The sequence below is a fragment of the Melanotaenia boesemani genome, chromosome 16, assembly GCF_017639745.1.
Source record: "Melanotaenia boesemani isolate fMelBoe1 chromosome 16, fMelBoe1.pri, whole genome shotgun sequence".
In the NCBI taxonomy this organism is placed as follows: domain Eukaryota; kingdom Metazoa; phylum Chordata; class Actinopteri; order Atheriniformes; family Melanotaeniidae; genus Melanotaenia; species Melanotaenia boesemani.
Genome location: NC_055697.1, coordinates 20,761,721 through 20,783,038, shown reverse-complemented (window position 1 = coordinate 20,783,038; position 21,318 = coordinate 20,761,721). Strand labels below are relative to the sequence as shown.

The following is a 21,318-nucleotide window of genomic DNA, read 5'->3' as shown; positions in this document are numbered from 1 at the left end:
CATAGCATTTGTGCATTATATTATTGTATGTGTTATATATGCTGTACAATTTATGCTCCTAACCATTTTTTTTTTCGTTTAAAAAAAGGAAAAAAAGGATGAACAACGGTGCAAATAGATTTAGTCTTCGCAGAGGAAAGGCTCCTATTTTAAAAAAAAAAGTCAGCGTTGGTAACTGTTGCACAAGCTGTCATGCATTACTGCAGACTGCTTGCTGCGGTATTTTTACAATGACATCATCCCTACATCCCCATTGAGGGTATACCACGTGGCTGTTTGTCATAGCTGCAACACATTACGATGCACAAATTAAAAATAAATACATTTTACTCTATGTATGTCAACCTAAAGAAAAATATCATCTCTAAGCGCCCATAACGTTGCTGTAGTTGTCTGTTTTGCGTTCACAGCCTTTTAATGTTGGAATAAGAGACGTAGAATCTGATAGGTTAATTTTTGTGTATCCTTTTGCACTGTCCAATCAGTTTATTCTGCAGATTCAGGTGGTAAATCCTGATCCAGCCTCTGACTGTAACACGGCTCAGAGCGGAGCCCTTTGCTTTCCCTTGTAGTGTATGTTTTGCAGCCCTGCTTCGGAAGCTTCCCTCCCCCTGTGCCGCCATTAAAGCCCGTCAGTCTGGTATTTGGGAAATGGATTAAAATGATTTAAAGTGTCGAAACTAATGTTCGAGCGACGGGACTGGGGGGGTGGGGGGACTTCTTGTTCGGTGATGTGTACGGATGGATCTTACACTGCCAGGAAAACGGCGCCCCAAAGAAGTAAATATGCGGCTAACGGCGTTCAAGTGAGAGGAACCTGAGTTCGGACTGGAGTGGGTTTCTCCGATCAGTGGGAAGCTCCATTTGTTTTGGCTGCGCCAGGGGACTAAAGAGTGTAAGCACAGCAAAGCAAAGGTGAGGGTCACACGGCTTTCTTGTACAGTTGATAAGGGCCTCTCAGATGGTTACGGGTAAAACATAATCCCGTAATGTTAGCGGGCAGCCTGCTAGCTTGGCTATAATTCCTGGCTGAAAACCGAACGAACGGTTGGTTGTCATGTAAAACAACTACCAGCCAGATCCCTCCGTGAGTTTAACAGTCGATACACTGGCAGTTGGTAGTTTGTTAGTAAACTGCCCCCCGTTGTTTATACCAGCCGACTGCTTTATTAAATGAAAACTTCATTGTTTTTTTTAGCCGAAAGTATCAGCAAAATGCTAGTTACGATCAAATTGGTTAACTGACTGCTCCAGAACTTCAGCTACTTAAGTAGTCATTCAGTTTTGGAAAAAAAAATGTTACTGATCACGCAGCTCTAAATGCCATTTCAAATTTGTAGAATTTCACACGGTGTTTTGGTAAACTTAGAGGCGTGGTGTAAACACTGTAGCGTTACTCCCTTCAGAGCTGTGAGCTAACTTTCGGCTGTTTGCCTCTTATTGGTAATGTCGAGGATGTCACAAGGAATCATTTGGTTTGGATAATTCAGGTGCATATGCAGGTAATAAAAGACATTGGGGCGAAATCAATTGAGGTCAAAGATAGATTATTGAAAGGGCCAGCTGGGCACAAGCCAAGGGTCCCAAATAGTCAGGGCTCCCTAAGATTTACCCTATAAATGTCCCAGACAAAATACATCAAGAAGGACGAAGTGACATAAATAAAATATAAAACATGCATAAAAAAGAAGTAATGGAAGTATTTGATTAATGGCTACATAAACAAAAAAAAAACTAAAATATTAATACGAACAGACACAAAAATTACAAATTTATAAGTACAAAATACACGCATAAAGATAAATGATAATAGAAACATGAAGTAGCTACAAAGAGATGCAAATAAACAATAAAAGGTCAAAACAATAACAGATGTGAATAGCTAAAACAGGGCTGCAGAGAGATATAGGGTAACTATACAGGGATGTAGCTTTGCTTCAAAGATGTACAAAATGTCTTTTAAGACATTTGACATCTCTTTCACTCTGGGTATCTGGCTCCTCTAAAAGGTGGGGGTCCTCTACGTGTCTGTGCTTGGGGGCCAATGTCTCATAATCCATCCATAATTTCAGTGCTTAAGTGTCTTACCCAGTCACGCGCTTCCCTGCTGCGCGTCAGGTTTCATCTGTCCTTGTCTCTTGTTACCCAGCTCAGTTGTAGGGCACAGTTGCCTGCCTTGTATATGTAACTCACTGTATGTGTTTAAAGTTAGTGCCAGACCTGAGTAGAATCATAAAGGATCAGTGCTGTACTCCAGTGTGCAGCTTTACTACTGCACTTTGCTGTGTCCCTCTTGTTTTTTTTTTTTAACAACTTGGTGCCAGGTCAAGAACTGATAGTACTGATGGTAGTAAAAGTGTGCAAGTGCAGCAAAAGGCTATAATAGAGATGTTTTGTTTGTTTGTGGGTGCAGTATTAGACAGATGTAAAGCTGAAGTTGCATAGGTTTTGCTTGTTTTTTTTGTTTTTTCCTCCGGGCTAAAGAAATCTTGGTTTGGTTTTTTATGTAGTGTATTTAATACAAAGTATTTATTTTGTATAATGTTAAAAATATGCTAAAATGCTCCGCTTATTATTATTATTTTCTTTTACCCTAGTGTGCTTTCTGTGTGATCTCCTGGAGAGTGGATCTGCCGAGCTGACAGTCCCTCTGAACGGCAGGAAGCCTCCTTCAGTGGCGGTGTGACGATGACCGAGCTGGTTGCCAAGTGGGCTTGTGAATACTGCACATACGAGAACTGGCCGTCAGCCATCAAGTGCACCATGTGCCGCGCTCAGAGGCCCAGCAGGGGTGCCATCATTACTGAGGAGCCCTTTAAGAGCAGTCCTGCACTGGATGCCAGTCTGCATCAGTGGGACCCCGCAGGCCTCAGCAACAGTCCATCTCAGGGGGGATCCAGCTTGCTCATTTGCCCAGACTCAAGTGCCCGACCCCGTGTTCGCATTTCCGATGTACCTGAGACTAGTAGCAAGTGGTCATGCCACATGTGTACCTACTTGAACTGGCCTCGTGCTATCCGTTGTACCCAGTGCTTGTGTCAGAGGCAACAGGCTCAACAACAGCAGCATGGACAGCATGCAACTCATCAAGGACAAATCCAGCAGCCACGCAGTCCCACGGAGTCACCCCAGACCTCAGGCTCTGGATGTCGCCCGGCTTCTCCGCCCACCACTACAGACTCTTGTGAGGAATATAACGACCGCAACAGGCTCAACACTAATGCACAGCACTGGACCTGCACTGCCTGCACTTATGAGAACTGGGCCAAGGCCCTCAAGTGTGTTGTGTGTGATCATCCCAGGCCCAACAGTTTGCTAGCTGAATCCATCGAACTGGCATCAGAGCCTGGGAGCCAACAACCGTCCTCAAAAGTTAATGAACAGGACAGGGACAACAGGAGGGGTGTGGCTGGGCAGGGAGTTGGAGGTGTGGGAGGTGTTGTGGGGGGTTGTAGCAGTAGCCAGCGGAGGTCACCTCCAACTGCAAAACGGGAATCAGAAGTTAACATGGACTTTCAAAGGATTGAACTAGCATCAGGGGCTGGGATTGGGAGCAAAGAGGAGCTCGAGGTGGATTTCAAAAAGCTTAAGCAAATTAAGAACAGAATGAGAAGGACGGATTGGCTGTTCCTCAATGCATGTGTTGGTAAGTTTTAAATATATATTATTTTTACAGAAATATAGTCAACGTGTGCTGTTTCAAAGGAGGGCAATGAATCAACAGAATCAGTTTACAATCTTCAGGGTATTTGGTTAGAATCCAGGTTATATAGCTCTATCCAGATGATCCTGATTTGCATCCTACTGATGCTGACATTGTGTATATGCTTAAAATGCCTCTGCACTGAGCCAGTAAAAACTTCCCCACGCAGTTATCCATCGACCACCCACACTGTACACGGGTTAGAGCAGTTGGAGAGAGGGATGATGAACAATTTAAAGGTAACTAGTGATTGTTTTTTTTCCTCTCTCACAACACTCAGTTTGTCGCTTACATTTGACATTAGGACAAAAAGTTTTTAAACCTCAAATCCGTTTCTCCTTTCTTCTTGATAGATAGTGATTCTGTGTTATATTTAGTCTCTTACTACACGTGACATCTTGTAGTCCCATATGTTTGTCTGTCTTGTCCCTGTCATGGTAAATCCCATCCAGTGAGAATGGTATTTCAAATGTTAGTGCTCCTTATCAGATTGAAAATGTCCCACAATCGTTTATCAGAGGAAGTGCAATCCAGTTTTAGACAAATGGTATTCATTTGCTAGTCACTGTGTGTCCACTGATGTGTGTGTCCCGCCTCACAGCATAATATACTCATGGAATACCTAATTGCATAAAAGAACGCAAAATCTGTTTGGTAGTATTTTGTTTTGAAGTGTAAGAAACTGGCCCATGAAAGGAACTAAATAAAAGTGTTTGTACAGTTTTGTCTAAGAAACCCAGTTAGATAAAAGAAAATTTTGCTTACTACTTGTATAAAGAAATGTAGGAGTAGCGTAAACTACTGGGCAATCAACATAACTTTCTGTGCACACAAAGAAGGTATGCACAGATAATGCAGTTCATTATCTGTCACTGCACACTTTCAGTTAGGCCATGTTAGCTTTTATTATATTTTATTTATTTTTGTTTTACTTTTTTAAATAGTTGGATTTTTCATGCAGGCAGAAAATTCTACCTAAATAACTGCACCCCAAAAACATGAACTTGCAATTAAATTAGCCTATTTATGACAAAAATATATTCTCAATCACTTCTAACATGAGAAAGATTTTTGGAACGCTGGTGAAGATCTTATCTTATTTATCTGCTTATTATCATCTGTGTTTGGTGTTGGTATTGTTTACTGTTAAAGAACATATATTAATAAGTAAGCATCATAGCCATTAGTTTGTTTGTCTTTGACCTTAGTTAGGCTCAGTCGGACTTCCCACCTTGTGGCTGGTTACAGGTTCTGGCTATAAAATCAAGACAGATCAAAAATTCATGGTTAGGGTTAACAGACCAGAAAGAATTAATGGGGAAAATTCAAGCATCTTTTCAGCTTTCAAGGCTAAACCGAATACCATGCTTTGATAAAGAATAACCATTGCACAGCTAAAGTGTTTTAAGAGTTGATGCATAAATCTTAAATCACTACTCAGAGTGAGGTCAAACCAAATGACCTTTACTATCAGTTTTGGACAAATGCACATTTAAAATAAATAAATAAAAAGCTGCACTAAAACGGCATGTGCTAGGTAAAAAAAAAAAAAAAAAAAAAAAAGAGAGAGAAGCAGTGTGCTTGACCATAGACCTTTGACTCTAGAACTTCCTAAACCCAGGTAATGTTACTGAAATGTATGGTGGCTGGGTAGTGAGCTTTATCAGCCACAACTTCATTCGTCCACTGTTCCATATTTAAGTTGTCAAACATTTCACATGACCGTAAAGCTGTCTTTAGACCAGCATCAGGATCCCCCAAATGTTCCTAGCCTCACCTCTTAAGAGCTCCTTCACATGTATTTCAGTTAAATTCAGTGTTGTTTGTATAGCCGCAAATCATAACAAAGTCATCTCAAGCCACTTTATAGGCATAATCATTTCAGTGTGATCCAATTAAAACACATCCACATCATTCCAATTAATAATAACTGTGTCCATACAAGTCAATCCATTGGAAATAATTACCTAGCAAAGTAAAGTAATAGACTGCATCAGTATCAGGGATGAAACAAATTTATGAACACATACATGCTCTTTGAAATCAAGAGTATTCCCATATAGGAATGTCGAAGGAAACAGCAGCATGGCCAAAGGAAGCTCCTGGGAACATACAGGAAATGTGCAAACCCCAAACAAACCTGTGTCCTACTTTCTTTAAGGTGTTATTAATAATTGGGGTTGAGTTTCCAAAAGTGAAAAAGACAAAAAAAAAATGTCACATTTAATTCAGAACGCAGTTAAAATCAAACTTTACTAATGTCATTTACTTATTGTACCTAGAAACAGAAAAATAATGACTTTATGCAAACATATTTCATGTAATTTCAGAGGCTGTAAAAACCATCTGCAAAAAATGTGTCAGATCTAGTCAGCTATCATTTTCTTAAACATATATCTAGTGCAGGTTTCTTGTAGTTTCTGCATATGAGTATCACTAATTGAAAATTTTACAGATGTGTGGAAAAATACAGTCTTAATTGACATGATTGCTCTGACACACTTTTTATTGGCTACTGCCACCATGAGCTTGGAAAATAAAATAGATCTGAGGCCTGGCAATGCCTCACACTCGGCAAGTGGCTGGATTAGCAAGTTGAACCTACTTTAAAGAACCAATATTTAAAACTGTTGCTCATGTTCAGACTAATGTCCAGATTATTGAAACGGAGTGTACTGTGTGGAGGAGGAAGAACAGAATCACTTAGCCTGATCCATACTTTCTCATCAGTCCATCTTTAATGTATATCTGTTTGTATATTAGCACCTTTTGTGTTCAGCAAAAGATTATGAGTACAGTACTGAATGCAGGGCTACAGGCACGCCCACACTAATGGAGTATTTTGTGGAAAGTGGTTACAGTCCTTCTCTATCGCACTGCGTTGCTATTGTGTAGTTTCTGTCCTCGCCTATGTCAGCGCCAGCCAGTTCCACATGGAACAGCGGGTCCTTCCACCCACTCCATGTCTCTCTAGCTTACACTCGCACACGGATCATGCAGCTGAGCATTGTGTGTGGTCCTTTGACGTGAGAACAAAAGCTCAACAGTGTTTGATGCTGTCAAATGTACGAGAGGGTACCACACTGGCATTTACTGTACATGCTAGAAATGGGAAGAGTATGTTTGGATAGCTGTGAGGCATTGAAAGTAGGTTCCCCTTTGATATTTGATTTGTTTTGTCATGATAATATGACATCGCACTTGTCCAAATAGTTTACTCCTCTGAAACACAGCATAAATTCACTCTGCTGCCAATGTGGTTGCAGTGCTAGAGACTTCCTTTGGGGCTGAACTGATAACACAGCAGTCCACAGTCCAGTTTCCCTTGAAGGCAACTTTTATTAGTGTGCTTTTGCCTCATATTAGGAGCTGGGCTTAAAATATGTCCATTATCTAGCCTCTTGGGGTAATTCTTCATTGTTCACTACTACGGATGTCACGATTACAAATTTTCTTGATACCAATATTGTCAAAGAATTAATCACGATTTTATGTTTACCATGATTATTATGTTTAAATCCATTTCCCAGAACTATAATGTGTAAAATCTCCTAAAAACTTGGTTCTTATATCTATTATTATATTTTATTTTTTTATCTTTATGAAAAGAAAAAAATGAAATAACAACAAAGTAAATTAACTAAAAAGTCTCATTCCAGCTACATCTCCTGTGTAAAGAATAAATAAATACTACACATTAACTCTGGATTTTTCTCAGATGGAAATGGCTTCTGGTCCTCTACCTGGATGTGGAAGGCTTCTTTTTGTAAACCTTGTTATATAAAATGGTTTTAAACTTTCTTTTTAACCTGAGTAGAGTTTAGAAACACGGGAAAAACATCCAGCTGGCATTGACTTCCAGCTGTCCTTTAGCAGAGTAGCCATCATTTGTTTGGTACATAATAATACTACAATAGTGAAAGTAAATAAGACTGTATATCGGAATTAAATGCTGTTTCTTCTACGGACTGTGACTATTTCACACCAATGAATAAAGGCCACAGACCTTATGTAAGGTTGATTATGTTTGAACAGTGAATCTATCCATCACAAAAGACGTATTTAGTTTCTTTTTCTCATCTGTATAGCGTAACGTTCAGTGAACACATCGCATTACGCTGTAAGACCAACCTGAGTCATACATAATTACAAAATAACAAATGACACAATACAGTTTTATTCTAATGTTACATTAGATAAACATTAGCGCCATTTAACCAAACTAGTTTTTTCTCATCTGTAGACTTTAAGGTCATGTTCAGTGAATGCTGTTGAACGCCTCACGTTAAGGCTGTAAGACCAACCCCAGTCAGACATAATTACAAAAAAGCAAATGACATTTCACTTCAGTGTTACATTAAATAAATATTAGTCATTTAGCCAACTATTGTGCATTTACCTTTGCTGTAGCATAAAAAGCTGCTGGTTATCCAGGTGGTATCCATGTTTTTCCTTCTTTCTCTGTAACATTTTACAGGCTCGTGAGCCGTCCTTCATAATGACACATTGGTCGTCTTTTTTCTTTAACTCAAAAACAAAATTAAAAAGTCCAACAAACTTGTCTTAATCTGCTTGGAGGGAAAAACTCTTTGCCGTAGTGTCCCACTCAGACAGCCTCTTCTGCAACCCTCACGAGAACCAAAACAAAGCAACACAAGTGGAATCACGCAGAAGTGGTGTAACGTTGTTTCTGTTCCACGCGGAAGTTGCGCCGATATAATACATACATAATATTTTATATAAAGTGACGATTTTGAGGGATCTTTACAGTTGATAATCATAGCGTTTAATACTGTGTTTAATTGTAAAATTAAATAATCGTGACATCCCTATTCACTACTACACACACATACACACTGCCCACCCTTTTTCTCGCATTAAAACACAGAACTGAAGTAGTTCATGTCTGAGTATCACATTGGACTAAATAATCCTATTAACAATGTGTTTAAGAGCATAGTTTAATTGGGAGTTCACTCAATCTTTAAAGCTGATGTGTAAGTTTTTTTTTTATGCTGTACAGTGTCATATGTTTTTCTGCTTCTGTGGGCCGGTCAGCTCAGCATTAGGGGGTGTGTGTCTGGGTTGATACAGATAGTTTCCATCAGCCAGTAATATTTGTGCTTTGTGCCAAAAGAAAGTACAAGAAAAGCAAACACCTGCATGTGTTTGATCCAACACATCGCTCAACTCTCATGCTAAGATCTGAAGGAGAAAAACAACTGACAGATTACATTGTAGCCCCCTGTTGTTTTTTTCTTTCTGACTTCAAAGTCAGTCAAGTCTCAGAGCTGTTACAGCTGCCACAGAGATAAAATACATTCTGATCTCCTGCATTTCATACATTTTGCTAGAGCACACATTGTTCTCAACACAAGGTGTTCTCAAATTTTTCTTGTAGCCTTTGCACCAAATCAGGATGAGGTTGCCAGTTTCTGCCCTCAAAGTTCAGGCATTTAAGCTTCATGATACAAAAAAAATTGACCTCCTGAATAAACTCCTTTATTCTACTTATAAGGTTAAGAGCTAAGTTGAAGTATTGTGTCTACAGTGTCCCATTATGAAACACTTTTTAATAATATGACCTTTTCCTTCCGATTTTTTGTCTGAAAGGTGTTGTTGAAGGCGACCTGGCAGCTGTGGAAGCTTACAAGTCATCTGGAGGCGACATAGCACGACAGCTGACATCAGACGAGGTGCGGCTTTTAAATCGGCCCTCAGCCTTCGATGACGGCTTCACTCTGGTTCACTTAGCCATCCGTTTCCAGAGGCAGGACATGCTGGCGGTGTTACTCACTGAGGTTAGTTGAGACAAGCAAGACATTGTTACCTTTTTCCAGATTTAACCTGGCCTCAAGTATCAGCTTTTTTAGTTTTGTTTACACTCTAATCAAACACTAGCTTAAACACATGACTGCAGGCATCAGGAGATCATAGACAAAATGAATATGCAACAGATCCTCTTCTCAGTAAATCTTCTACCTCTATAAAAAAAAAAGTCAAGCTTTATAAGAAAAATGGATTTGACTGATCAGTGTGTGCAGTTTTTTTTATCAGATTAATCTAAATATGCAAGGCTCTCTTTATATAACAATTTCTACAATATTTTATGTACAAATACATGTATTATGTCTAATTATAAGAATTGGAGGACTTCTGATTGAAAAGGCTCCAGGCAGCATTTTTGCAAACTATTTTTCCTGTAATAGTGCCAAAGTGCTTTTAAAAAGTTGCCAAATATCACAAGGTGCTGTCACTCATTAATTAGCATAATTATGATCTCATCCCATAAAGCTCTTTTTACATGTTTTCTTTTACTCCCCACACACATATTCAATAGTCAAACTTCCAACAAAGGTGCTGTCATTTACATATTTACTATTTTTGTTGTCAAAAGATGAAAAAAGACATTTTAACTATATTTACAAAAACGATAACTCAGACAGAAAGTCACAAATGGCAGAATGTCTTGTTTTTTTCTGTTATCAATGTCTTGTCAGCTGGTGTGCAGTGACTGCTGCGATGTTTTTGTCATGCACCTGCTCCAGCTCACCTGTCTGCTACTCATCACTCGCTGGATCACACAGCTCATGTAACTACATGGGGCGGGGTGGCTCAGCAAGGTAGAGCGGTCGTCTTGTAACCTGAGGGTTGCCGGTTCGATCCTCGGCAAAGTAGAGTTCATGTCGAGGTGTCCTTGGGCAAGACACCGAACCCCTATTTGCTCCTGATGGGTCGTGGTTGAGCGTGGTTGAGTGGTTGAGGTTGCATGGCAGCTTCCTCCATCAGTGTGTGAATGTGTGTGTGACTGGGCGAATGTGATGTATGTGATGTAATTCCAGGTACAGTAAAGCACTATATAAATACGGCCCATTTACCATTTTACATCCTCACAGAGCAATGCTGGTGACCTTTTCAAAAAGATGCTAAGATTGTTCTTAGAAAAATAAGTTGCTGAAGGGGTCTGAAAAGTAGCTATATCTGTGGCAGTGATGTGTGGGATTCAAACAGAGTGTTTTTGTAGAGACAGTAGTGAGTGGAACACTCCTTGTGCACAAAGCATAAAATAATGTACCAGCATTGCTGTCTGTTCCTATAAATTGCCTCTACTAGTATAATTACTGTATGTTGTTAGTGGTTTGTATTCAGTATTTTGCTAAAAATGGTTTTTTTCTGGTGCATCTGTTCAGCATCAGTTCTTCTGAATGTCTGTCTGCAGTGTGTCCGTCTGCAGTGTGCCTGCATGCAGTGTCCGTCTGCAGTGTGTCCGTCTGCAGTGTGTACGTCTGCAGTGTCTGTCTGCAGTGTGTCCGTCTCCAGTGTGTACGTCTGCAGTGTCTGTCTGCAGTGTCCGTCTGCAGCGTGTCCGTCTGCAGTGTGTACGTCTGCAGTGTCTGTCTGAAGTGTGTCCGTCTCCAGTGTGTACGTCTGCAGTGTCTGTCTGCAGTGTGTCCGTCTGCAGTGTGTACGTCTGCAGTGTGTCTGTCTGCAGTGTCCGTCTGCAGTGTGCATGTGCTGAAGTTGATTGCAGTTCCTTTGTTGTCAGCACTGTGATCTCAGATTATCTGTATACACACTTCACCTGTTATTAGCTGTTATTAGAAATGCTCTGGCTCGGTTCTCAGTCTTTGTCTCTTATAATCTTTTTGGATACTTTTTCCATCCCTTTATCCTCTTCTCTCTCCAGGTGTCCCAGCAGGCGGCCAAGTGTATTCCAGCCATGGTTTGTCCCGAGCTGACAGAGCAGATCCGTCGGGAGGTTGCAGCTTCTCTTCACCAGCGGAAGGGAGACTTCACCTGCTACTTCCTCACTGACCTAGTCACTTTCACCCTGCCTGCAGGTCTGCAGTTCAGTTCATATAACCAAAAATATGAGTTCACTTTCCTTAACAACCAGATATAGACAATAGGTGGCACAGGCACATTCATGAATAACATTACATGAATTCCAGAGGCTGACAAAATGTCCTGCTAGAACAAGGGGAACTTATAAGTCTTCAGCTGAATAAACACATTATCTAGCTATTCCCTGTGGCTTTCCAAGTGTGTATTAGAATGCCTGTTTTGTTTACTTGTGGCATATGAAATTGCTTGTTGTTTGAGTGCTGCAGGGATATAATGCCACGGTTGTCCATTTCCAACTGCCAGAACACGGAGGCTACCTCTGGCTCTCTGTTTCAGTATTGTTCTTGTGTACTGAATATACCAGCCTGCCAGCTGTGCATTTTCCCCATTCTTAGTAAAGCTATATTTTGCATTTTTTCCAGTGTTGCTTTTTAGTATTGTTGCTTGCACTTATTTCTGATTAATTGCATTGTATGGCTGTTATGGCTTAGTTTGTTACTGAAACTAAGCTGAGCTGAGGAGTTTTGATTGGCCTTATATTCAGGACAATGTGGACTTTGGCATGTGGCCACTATAGAAACTCATTTTGTTCAGTTCCACAAAGTCAATGCATTCATTTATCTTAGCTAAATAATACACTTCTGTGTTGATGAGAGGTCAGAACATACAGTGTAAGCCGTTGGCTGTGGTGGAGAAAACAAAACATGGTGGCTTGATTTGAACAGAGTCAAGACAGACAGACTGTCTGTCATTGCCGTTATGTGTTACAGTAGATATGGAAGACAAGAATGCCTCCAGCAAATAACATTCAAATAATTTTGTCTTCTCTATATTTTAATTGCTGTTAGTCACGCCACCTCTTTATTTATTTATTTTTATTTTTTCCAGATATTGAGGACCTGCCTCCAGCAGTTCAGGAAAAATTGTTTGATGAAATTCTGGACCGAGATGTGCAAAAAGGTAAATCACAATCTGAGCTCTATGTATCAGTGCACTTGCTTTCAATCTATAAGAGAGAAACCAGATCCAATAACGGTTTGGTTGTTTGGGAAACAGAGGGAGCCCTTTTACAACCAGTGTACTATATCAGGGAGGCTGCCCAGAGCTGGCAGGCTTGTATTACTTGTATTTCCGCTCTTGCCATCACAGTTCTTACTGGCCTACTTGTCAATCTGCCAGGCAGTCTCTCTTTATTGTTTGCACCAGTTGCATCTGTGCTAATCAGCCTAATTAGGTTTCAGGATTTTCTTTGATCCCTACTGAATGATTGCACCTTTGTTCATCCGACAAACACAAAGGCAGATCTAAACCCATAGAAAAGGCTGTGTTATGTATCTTGTTAAATCACCCAAATCTAATAAATTCTGTGAAGTTCAGACAGAACAGAACTCTTTATTTCAGCCTCAAAAACTTTTCTGGGTGTGTTTGTAAGAACTGAAAGTAGACAGATTTTTTTGGGGGGGGTCAAAGGATTATTACAAGACCATCTGACATTGCTTTAAACCTGTTTACCTGGACATGCAAAGACAATTTAGTACATTCTGTGGTGTGTCAAGAAGGCACACTATAGTAGTCAGCACATATAAAACCCAGCACACAATAAAATGATAAAATTGAGTGAAAACACAAACTTATCGTTAAGAGTAGGATTTACAGATTTCAGTTAAATGATTTTAGAGATAAAATGCAGGAAGCACTGATAAACAGAGTCAAGGCAACTGAGCACAAATGTATATAAATAGTGTCATCATAGTCTAAAACACTAAAAATGTTGCCTGTAAAAGTCTTTTACTAACAGTAAATTTATAATAAGACTTATTTTGATATTAAAACCCTAATTCTTAGTTTCTTCTATCAAGTGCTTGATATGCAGTCTAAATGAGAGCTTATTGTCCACCAAGATGCCCAAGTATTTCTAACATAAATCTTTATTAATGTTGTCTTCACATAAGGTAACAGCAGAGAATGTGAGCTAAGAGTGACCCCTAGAAAATACCAATTATTTGGTTTTCTTTGAACTTCAGGATACACAGAAAAACCTGCAGCTCATTAAATGTAATCTGTAGCTTATCAATAGCCATACTAAGGCAGGGCTATTGATAACATATGCAGTTGTCAAAATATATTGTGCATTTCTTGCTGCTACACAGTCCCTCTGTGGGTAAATAATCAATACCATTAAAGGTTTCAGCACTTAACCTTTCCATCTATCTTATTCAGAACTCGAAGAAGAGTCTCCAATCATCAACTGGTCCCTGGAGCTCGGAACAAGGTTAGACAGTCGACTGTATGCTCTGTGGAACCGCACAGCTGGCGATTGCCTCCTTGACTCTGTGCTGCAGGCTACATGGGGCATCTATGACAAAGACTCTGTGCTCCGCAAGACCCTCCACGACAGTTTACACGACTGCTCCCACTGGTGAGGCCTTCACACTGAGCTGTAATAGAAAAGATTATTGTATAATAGTCCTATAAAACACAACCTTTGAACAGAGGAGCTAATTTGCATCCAATCCTGTGCATATTCAAACTGTGTTGAGTAGACTGAATGATATAATGCACCACTCTTTATCAGTACAGTGGTGCTTAGTTTTGGAAAACAAGGAGAGACTATTCTTTTGTTTTTGTTTTTTAATCATTGAACTGTTGACTCTGCAAACAGTTTCGTTAGTACACTGCATGTTGAAAACCGAAGTATTAGACTCCAGTTATGACGCATTTATAAATCATCCATGTTTATCTTTTTGGCATTTATTTTTGCACATAAATTGAAGAGTAAAAGGGTTTATTTTTACTTCCTGGTTCGAGGATGCAGAAACTTCTGAAACTTGATTCTGTAAAATTCACAAGTTTCAGGTTGTTTTCATTTAACATTATATGGCAAGAGGACATGTTTAGAGATTGGGATATATACCCAAAATTCTCATTTCTTGCGTTTTGATAAAATTTTATTAAAGCAGACTACATTTTCTCATTTAAATTAAAACATATATAAGTATCAAACAATAAAAGAGGTTATAATGTCATTAAAATAAAAACTACATAATACATAGTGCAAGTGTCACTAGGTCAGCTGAAGTTTAGCCATCATTATGATGACTATCAGGAAAGTTGACCAGTGTTTTGTTTGTGTTGCGCTAATGAAGGCAAATACACATACAGTTGCACTCCTAAGTCCAAATTAATCATAACCAGCTCATACAGAGTTGTGACACATGGAAATGTGAGGATTTTATTTTGGTTTTAGAATGGTTTTAAAAAACACACATTTTACCTTAGATGAATAATCTTTGAAGCTCTGAAACCATTTAAATCCAGCTCTCATTTATCAACCATGCTTAGCCTCAGATGTTTGCACTTAGAGCTTGTACAGCTCTGACCATGGTTTCATGCATATAGAAAGTTTTGCTGGTATCACTTGCATTGCAACGTCCACATCCGTTCTTCATTTCCACAAATAAAAAAATGACATTATTATTATTTATTTTTACATATAAACAGCTGTGTAGCCTTATTAGAGACAAACCTTACAAAAGACACCAGTGACAGACAGAAATATGAAAACTTAGGCGTTAATTGTTTGTTGTTGTTGTTAATAATTTTTTAATCTAGTAGTGAAAGTGTCCTTAGAGAACATGCTGATCTGCCCAGTACATCCAAGTGGGCTTTCGGCCACTGGTGTAGCACACAGATCATATATTTTCCAACCATCACTGAGCTGACTTTCTTTTTTCATCACCGTATATTGTTTAAATGCACTGTCGAATATTTATCTTCTGCACTTTTATGAGTGTACTCCAAATGAATATTTTGGATATATTTGTGTAAATTCCATTATGTTCCCTCATGCATGAAATGCCAGATAGAAATGAATGTTAACTTTACTTGAATGAGCTGAGTGAATATTAGTGACATTTGGTTGGCTTCGCTTTAAGCAACAAACAACATGATCACTGTTTTTAAAGTTTATAATCTTTCAAACATTGTTTGTGTAAGGTTGATAAATGAGGGCCCAGAGACATTTAAGTCCATTGAAAAAATTAGACATAAGTTTTATCTTATATAGTTTCTTCCACAATAAACAAATTATGTTCTTAAAATTACTCCTGCTTCTTCTTCCACACCAAGAAGTCCAGAATAAATTGAAACCTAATGTTCCTTATTCTAAAACTTTACACAGAAAAAGCAGTTCTCAGGATGCACAGTGGAGGCTTTAAATTTCCACATACATCTAAATTGCATGCAGACTCACATTTGGCTTCAAAATTTTTATTATGGGCAGATGAAAATTGAAACCACATTTTTAAGTGTTGAACTCTGCACATAAATTCTTCCCCACACTGAAGCTCAAATCTCCAACTGAGGGAACAACAAAACATTTTTCAGTGTAGGACTGAGCCTGATTTCACATGAATATGCCAGCCCACTGTGACTCATGTCTGTTTGTAACAAACTGTGGTTTTCGGAGAGAAAAAGACCACTTAGACATAATGAGCTATTGCCAACCTAGACTGTAACAGAGGAAGGAGGAATGTAGTCAATAGCAGTCACACGCCTTTCTGCACACAGGTCAAATAATGTCAAGGGCTAAGCAGTTTGTATGTGTGTGTTTGCACAGGTTTTATACACGCTGGAAGGAGTGGGAGTCTTGGTATTCCCAGAGCTTCGGGCTGCACTTCTCCCTTCGAGAGGAGCAGTGGCAGGAAGACTGGGCTTTCATCCTATCCCTTGCTAGCCAGGTACACTTGCATGAAAGCAAACACTCATTAGCACAGAAGACAGAAGCCTCTTGTGCTTTAAATGTAACACGCTAATGATGCATGAATTATGCAAGAAGTTTTACTGCTCTTACTGTGGTGTATGTTCGCTGTAATGCCCTAGGAAAGTGCATCCTGTCTGTCATCAGCACCGTTATGTGTGACCTCAGTGACTAAGTATTTGGGTGTGTTTTTATTATATCTGGGTGTGAAAGTTCTTTAGTTGTGTGTTTTTCATGTTAGAGGAGTATGCTGGAGCAACTTGGCAACATTCAGGAATCCACTCTTTGTATTTTCACCAGCTTTTGCCTCTAATAGTTCTAACCCTTTTTGTGTTTTTCATTCTACAGCCAGGATCCAGCTTGGAGCAGACCCACATTTTCGTTCTTGCACACATACTTCGTAGGCCTATTATCGTCTATGGAGTGAAGTATTACAAAAGTTTCCGTGGTGAAACACTCGGGTACACCCGTTTTCAAGGTGAGCTATTTGCCAACTCTTTAAGCTGATGCTGTTTTGGTGAAATATTGATCATTTTTGAGTGAAGCTCCATACCAGTGGGTGCTGAAGAACTAGACTTCCTTTGTGAAATAGCTGCAGCCTACATGTGTCTGCATAGCTGACATAGCAGACATAACTGCCCCTCTGATCCATCAGCAATTGCTATTCACAGCATCTATCAGTCTTGCGCATTTATTTTTGCACTGTGTGACTCAAAATAACACAAACAACAAATCAGACTGTTGCAAGAGCACATTCAAAATGGTATTATAATGCAGGAAAATGTTAAATGTGGATGAAGCAGAATACATGTAAACCATCAAAATCACAAGTCAAACAACCCTGGAAGTGTTCAAAGCAGGGTCCACCTTCACCACCAGCAGTAAAAACAGTCTGGAATCAATTTGCTCCCTGAGTGATGCTGTGCAGGGGATGATGAAAGTGCTCTTTGAGGGCCAACTGCTTGTGGTAAAGCTTGCCTGATGAATCAGTGATTTACTGTTGCCAGGACTCAATGTAAAACACACAGGGGCTGTGCTTATGTGTGCCTATAGGAACAACTGCTGAGGAGAGTGTCCAGTTAACATGATGACCAAGTGAACCCAGTAAAAACAGTGGTTACTGGGAGAGTAGCTGAACAGAAATATCTAAATCATGGTGCCATAAAGATATTCACAGGGTGTGAGAGCTGCTTTCTTTGAGTTTTCTGCATTGTTTTGTGTAAGAGTCGCCACAAGTCCTTTTCTTGAAGCGTTGAACTTAATGTGTTACTCATTCAAGCTTAATTCTAAAAGAAAGGAACACTGAGTAAAATGTAAATTAAAAACACAATGCACCGATTTTCAAACAATAGGCCTGTTATTGACTTGGCATTAAGATATATGTAAACGCTGCCCCTTCTGCTATGTTCAGTGTTTTTTTTATGCCGCATTTGTTGGTTGTACTTTTGTATGCAGTGTAGAAACACACACCCAGTAATAATGAAGCAGGTGAAATAAAGCTATGTATGTTGCCGGAGGCTGATAGTTGTTTTTCTTGAATTACTGCAAGATTACAGCCAGAAACAGGAATAAACACAACTGGATGTAACTGTGATAGTTTTTAGATGATGAGATAATTAACTTATCATGCAGAAACAAGCTTTCTCCAACTGAGATGACTGAGTAATCAACTCTTGAGATAGCAGCATTAAAATAAATAATTGAAGCGAGGCTGCTCTCTTTTTCTACTTTTATTATGGTATATTGAGCTGTGGACCTTCAACATTTCTTCCCTTTACTTCCCTTGCTTTAATGATTTTGATTTTTATAAAGTTAAAATATATATTTTTCTGAAAATGATAACAGTTCCCTGCATGTGTTCCTTTCCTCCTGCAGGTGTGTACTTACCCCTTTTGTGGGAACAGAGTTTCTGCTGGAAGAGCCCGATCGCTCTGGGCTACACACGGGGCCACTTCTCAGCGCTGGTGGCCATGGAGAACGACGGCTTCGACAATCGCGGTGCGGGTGCCAACCTCAACACAGACGACGATGTGACGGTCACGTTCCTGCCGCTGGTGGACAGCGAGAGGAAGCTGCTTCATATTCACTTCCTCTCGGCACAGGAAGTAAGGCACCCCCGCTGCAGCTGTAGTTTTTGTGAAGCTTGTTAATTGTAACATGAGATTTCCTTTCTTTAAGAGACACTGTGACTGAGAGTATATGATGATTTCCTCCTCTCCTTCAGATGGGGAATGAGGAGCAGCAGGAGAAGCTCCTGCGGGAGTGGCTGGACTGCTGCGTGACAGAGGGCGGCGTTCTGGTGGCCCTTCAGAAAAGCTCCCGCCGTCGCAACCACCCGCTCGTCACCCAAATGATGGAGAAGTGGCTGGACGGCTACCGGCAGATCCGTCCCTGTGCCTCCTTGTCTGACGGCGAAGAGGAGGAAGACGATGATGATGAGTGACAAAACTGAAGCTGAGGGAGTTGGTCCGCAGGGGGGCGGGACTCCTCCTTATACTTTCTTTCTTACATTTTTTTTATTAGGTTTCATTTTGCTTTTTCTTTGTTTTGTTTTGCTTTCCTGACACGGACAAACTGTGAAAGCCTTCAGCAGAGGACAGGGAACCACAAGCCCCCCCCCCCCCCACCTCTCCACCAACACTGACAAGAAAAACATGGCTGCGCCACTGGCACATGCAGGACTCTTACAAAGACCTACACCTACACTCTGACCAACCAGAGGCTGACAGAGAATTGGAGAGAGAATAAAGGTTTATGAGTGCAAATGGCCCTTTGATTTGTTTTGAGTTTCAAATGTAAAGAGATTTAAAAAAAAAAAAAAAACATTATCCATAGATGTAAATGCATGTGGTTGTTCAGAAAAAGAGTTAAAGGAAATATACCAGCATTGAATCAAATCAACACTTTATATCTGTTCAGTGTGGGCACTGACAAAAGCACACTTCCAATTTGATCTTTTGAAGTTTTTCCAGTTGGCTTGTTTAGCATTGTTTTGTTTTTTAAAAGGCAGGAAAAAAGCCAATAAATATAATCTTCAGAAAACCAGAGACTGTGTAATAATAAACTTTAATCCTTATTACTAAGCACTGCACATTTATTAAAACATTTCTTTACAAATACAGTATCATTGCTTGAATTAAGATCGTATATGAAGCTCTTTAAAAAGGGAGATTTACCCTTCACTACTCACTAAGGTTTAGCACACTAACATTCATGTTGGATATTTGGTTCTTTTTACAGACTGACTGAACTGAGAAGGTGTGTGTGTGTGTGCATGCATGCGTTTCTTTTTTGTTTGTTTTTTTTTGTCTTTGAATTTATTCTGCATATTTATTGTTTTGAAACTTATTTGAGCTAATTAGAGCTTTCTGTATATTTTTCTGTTTTTGTGTGTGTGGTTTTAATTATTTACTCAAATCTCAATGAAGACACGGTGCACAGAAACACTGTTGCTGCAAGAAAAGAACCAACATGAACATCAGTGGAAAGTTTACTTGTTGCATGGAATTTAGTACCTCGTCTGGATGCTTAAACTCTGGTGCTTTTAATTTGGGTGGTTGAGTAGGCAACAGCAAGACACATTTAATAAATGTCAGAGTGAAACCCCCAGTCACACTTGTCTAAACTCTTGTCGTCTACTTCCTGTTTGTCCCTTCGTTCCTTAAAGCATTTGTTGTCGAGCTCACCCTTGTGGTACAAGTCAGTTCACCTCCTCTCTGAAGCCTGTTTGTCGTCTACCCATATTTTTAATCAAAGTTGTTGTGAAAAATTACAACATTTAAAACCAAAGCTGACAATAAAAAGGAAAAAAAAATAGAGTTGTCGACCCTGTTTTTATTTTGCTGTGATTGTTTGCATTTTCTTATTTCCTGCCATTGCGTACTGTAACCTCTTTCGTGTTTCATTCATGTCCTACATGTTTTGAGCATCACTTATATGTTGCTTTGTATTTATGCAATAGTTGCAGTTGTGACTATAGTGGTTTGTGGATTTGGGCCTGACTTCACTAAACGGAGTGTAATGCAAAGAACAGGCAAAAATGGGGGGAAAAAAAATAAAGGAAACCCTTTTTGAATGTCCAAATAAAACAGTTCCCTGTCTATTCTTTGTGTTGTAAATTAATATAAATACAGTAACTGCAAAGCATTATTTAAATGTTTACATCATTTATGCCACATCTGTTTTGGTTTGCAGCTCCCTCTAGTGGACCTGAAGTAACAATACAAGAAAGTCAACCAAAGGACACTTTACAGCCTCTACTAGTTTTTTGTGTATCTGTTTGCAACCACAAGGTCTTTTGAAACTTTTTTAAAATATCAATAAATAACTCAGATATCCTAAATCCTGATCCTCGAGGGCTGATGTTTTCCCTGCTGCAACACGCCTGATTCAGACTCGGACCTGTGTGGAGCCCTCAGGACCAGGATTGAGGATCACTAGCTGTAACCTCTCCCTTAACTAATCATGACATATAAGACATTTTCTGTGTATTTTATTATTTTCTGATACCTTAAACCCTGAATTGGACTGTGTAGGTTTGGAAGATGGATTGATGTTTTTTTGATAGGAGATTACCTACTATAACGGCTTTAACTGACTTTTATTTTTATTTTTGAATTAATATGTCATTTAAATTTATCCAGTTAGTGTATATATATATATATATATATATATATATATATATATATATATATATATATATATATATATATATATATATATATATATATATATATATGAAGCACTTCAAACAGCCCATAGATAAAATTATATTTGCGTGGCTCAGCAAGGTAGAGCGGTCGTCTTGTAACCCGAGGGTTGCCGGTTCGATCCTCGGCCAAGTCGTGTTCATGTCGAGGTGTCCTTGGGCAAGACACCGAACCCCTAGTTGCTCCTGATGGGTCGTGGTCGAGCGCCTTGCATGGCAGCTTCCGCCATCAGTGTGTGAATGTGTGTGTGAATGGGTGAATGTGCTGTATGCTGTAAAGCGCTTTGGGTATCCTGGTACAGA

The 21,318-nt window shown here is 39.5% G+C and overlaps 1 protein-coding gene and 1 long non-coding RNA gene across 2 annotated transcripts; both read left to right on the top strand.

Moving 5' to 3' along the window:
- The first annotated feature begins 493 nt into the window (after positions 1-493).
- zranb1b (zinc finger, RAN-binding domain containing 1b) lies at positions 494-20,111 on the top strand. The gene is made up of 10 exons (XM_042011021.1): positions 494-915; positions 2,598-3,646; positions 9,317-9,504; positions 11,391-11,544; positions 12,437-12,508; positions 13,769-13,967; positions 16,167-16,287; positions 16,656-16,785; positions 18,183-18,412; positions 18,532-20,111. Exons 2-10 carry the CDS (start codon positions 2,689-2,691, stop codon positions 18,748-18,750), a joined length of 2,271 nt encoding a protein of 756 aa, XP_041866955.1. The 5' UTR covers positions 494-915; positions 2,598-2,688; the 3' UTR covers positions 18,751-20,111.
- LOC121656046 lies at positions 4,017-5,907 on the top strand. The gene is made up of 2 exons (XR_006013365.1): positions 4,017-4,163; positions 5,406-5,907. It is a non-coding gene; the product is annotated as an uncharacterized LOC121656046 (long non-coding RNA).
- Positions 20,112-21,318: the final 1,207 nt, after the last annotated feature.

Coding starts and splice junctions, on each gene's coding strand:
- zranb1b (XM_042011021.1), top strand. CDS start 2,689: ATGACCGAGCTGGTTGCCAAGTGGGCTTGTGAATACTGCACATACGAG. Junction 16,288..16,655: donor TCCTATCCCTTGCTAGCCAG/GTACACTTGCAT, acceptor TTCATTCTACAG/CCAGGATCCAGCTTGGAGCA. Junction 16,786..18,182: donor CGGGTACACCCGTTTTCAAG/GTGAGCTATTTG, acceptor TTCCTCCTGCAG/GTGTGTACTTACCCCTTTTG.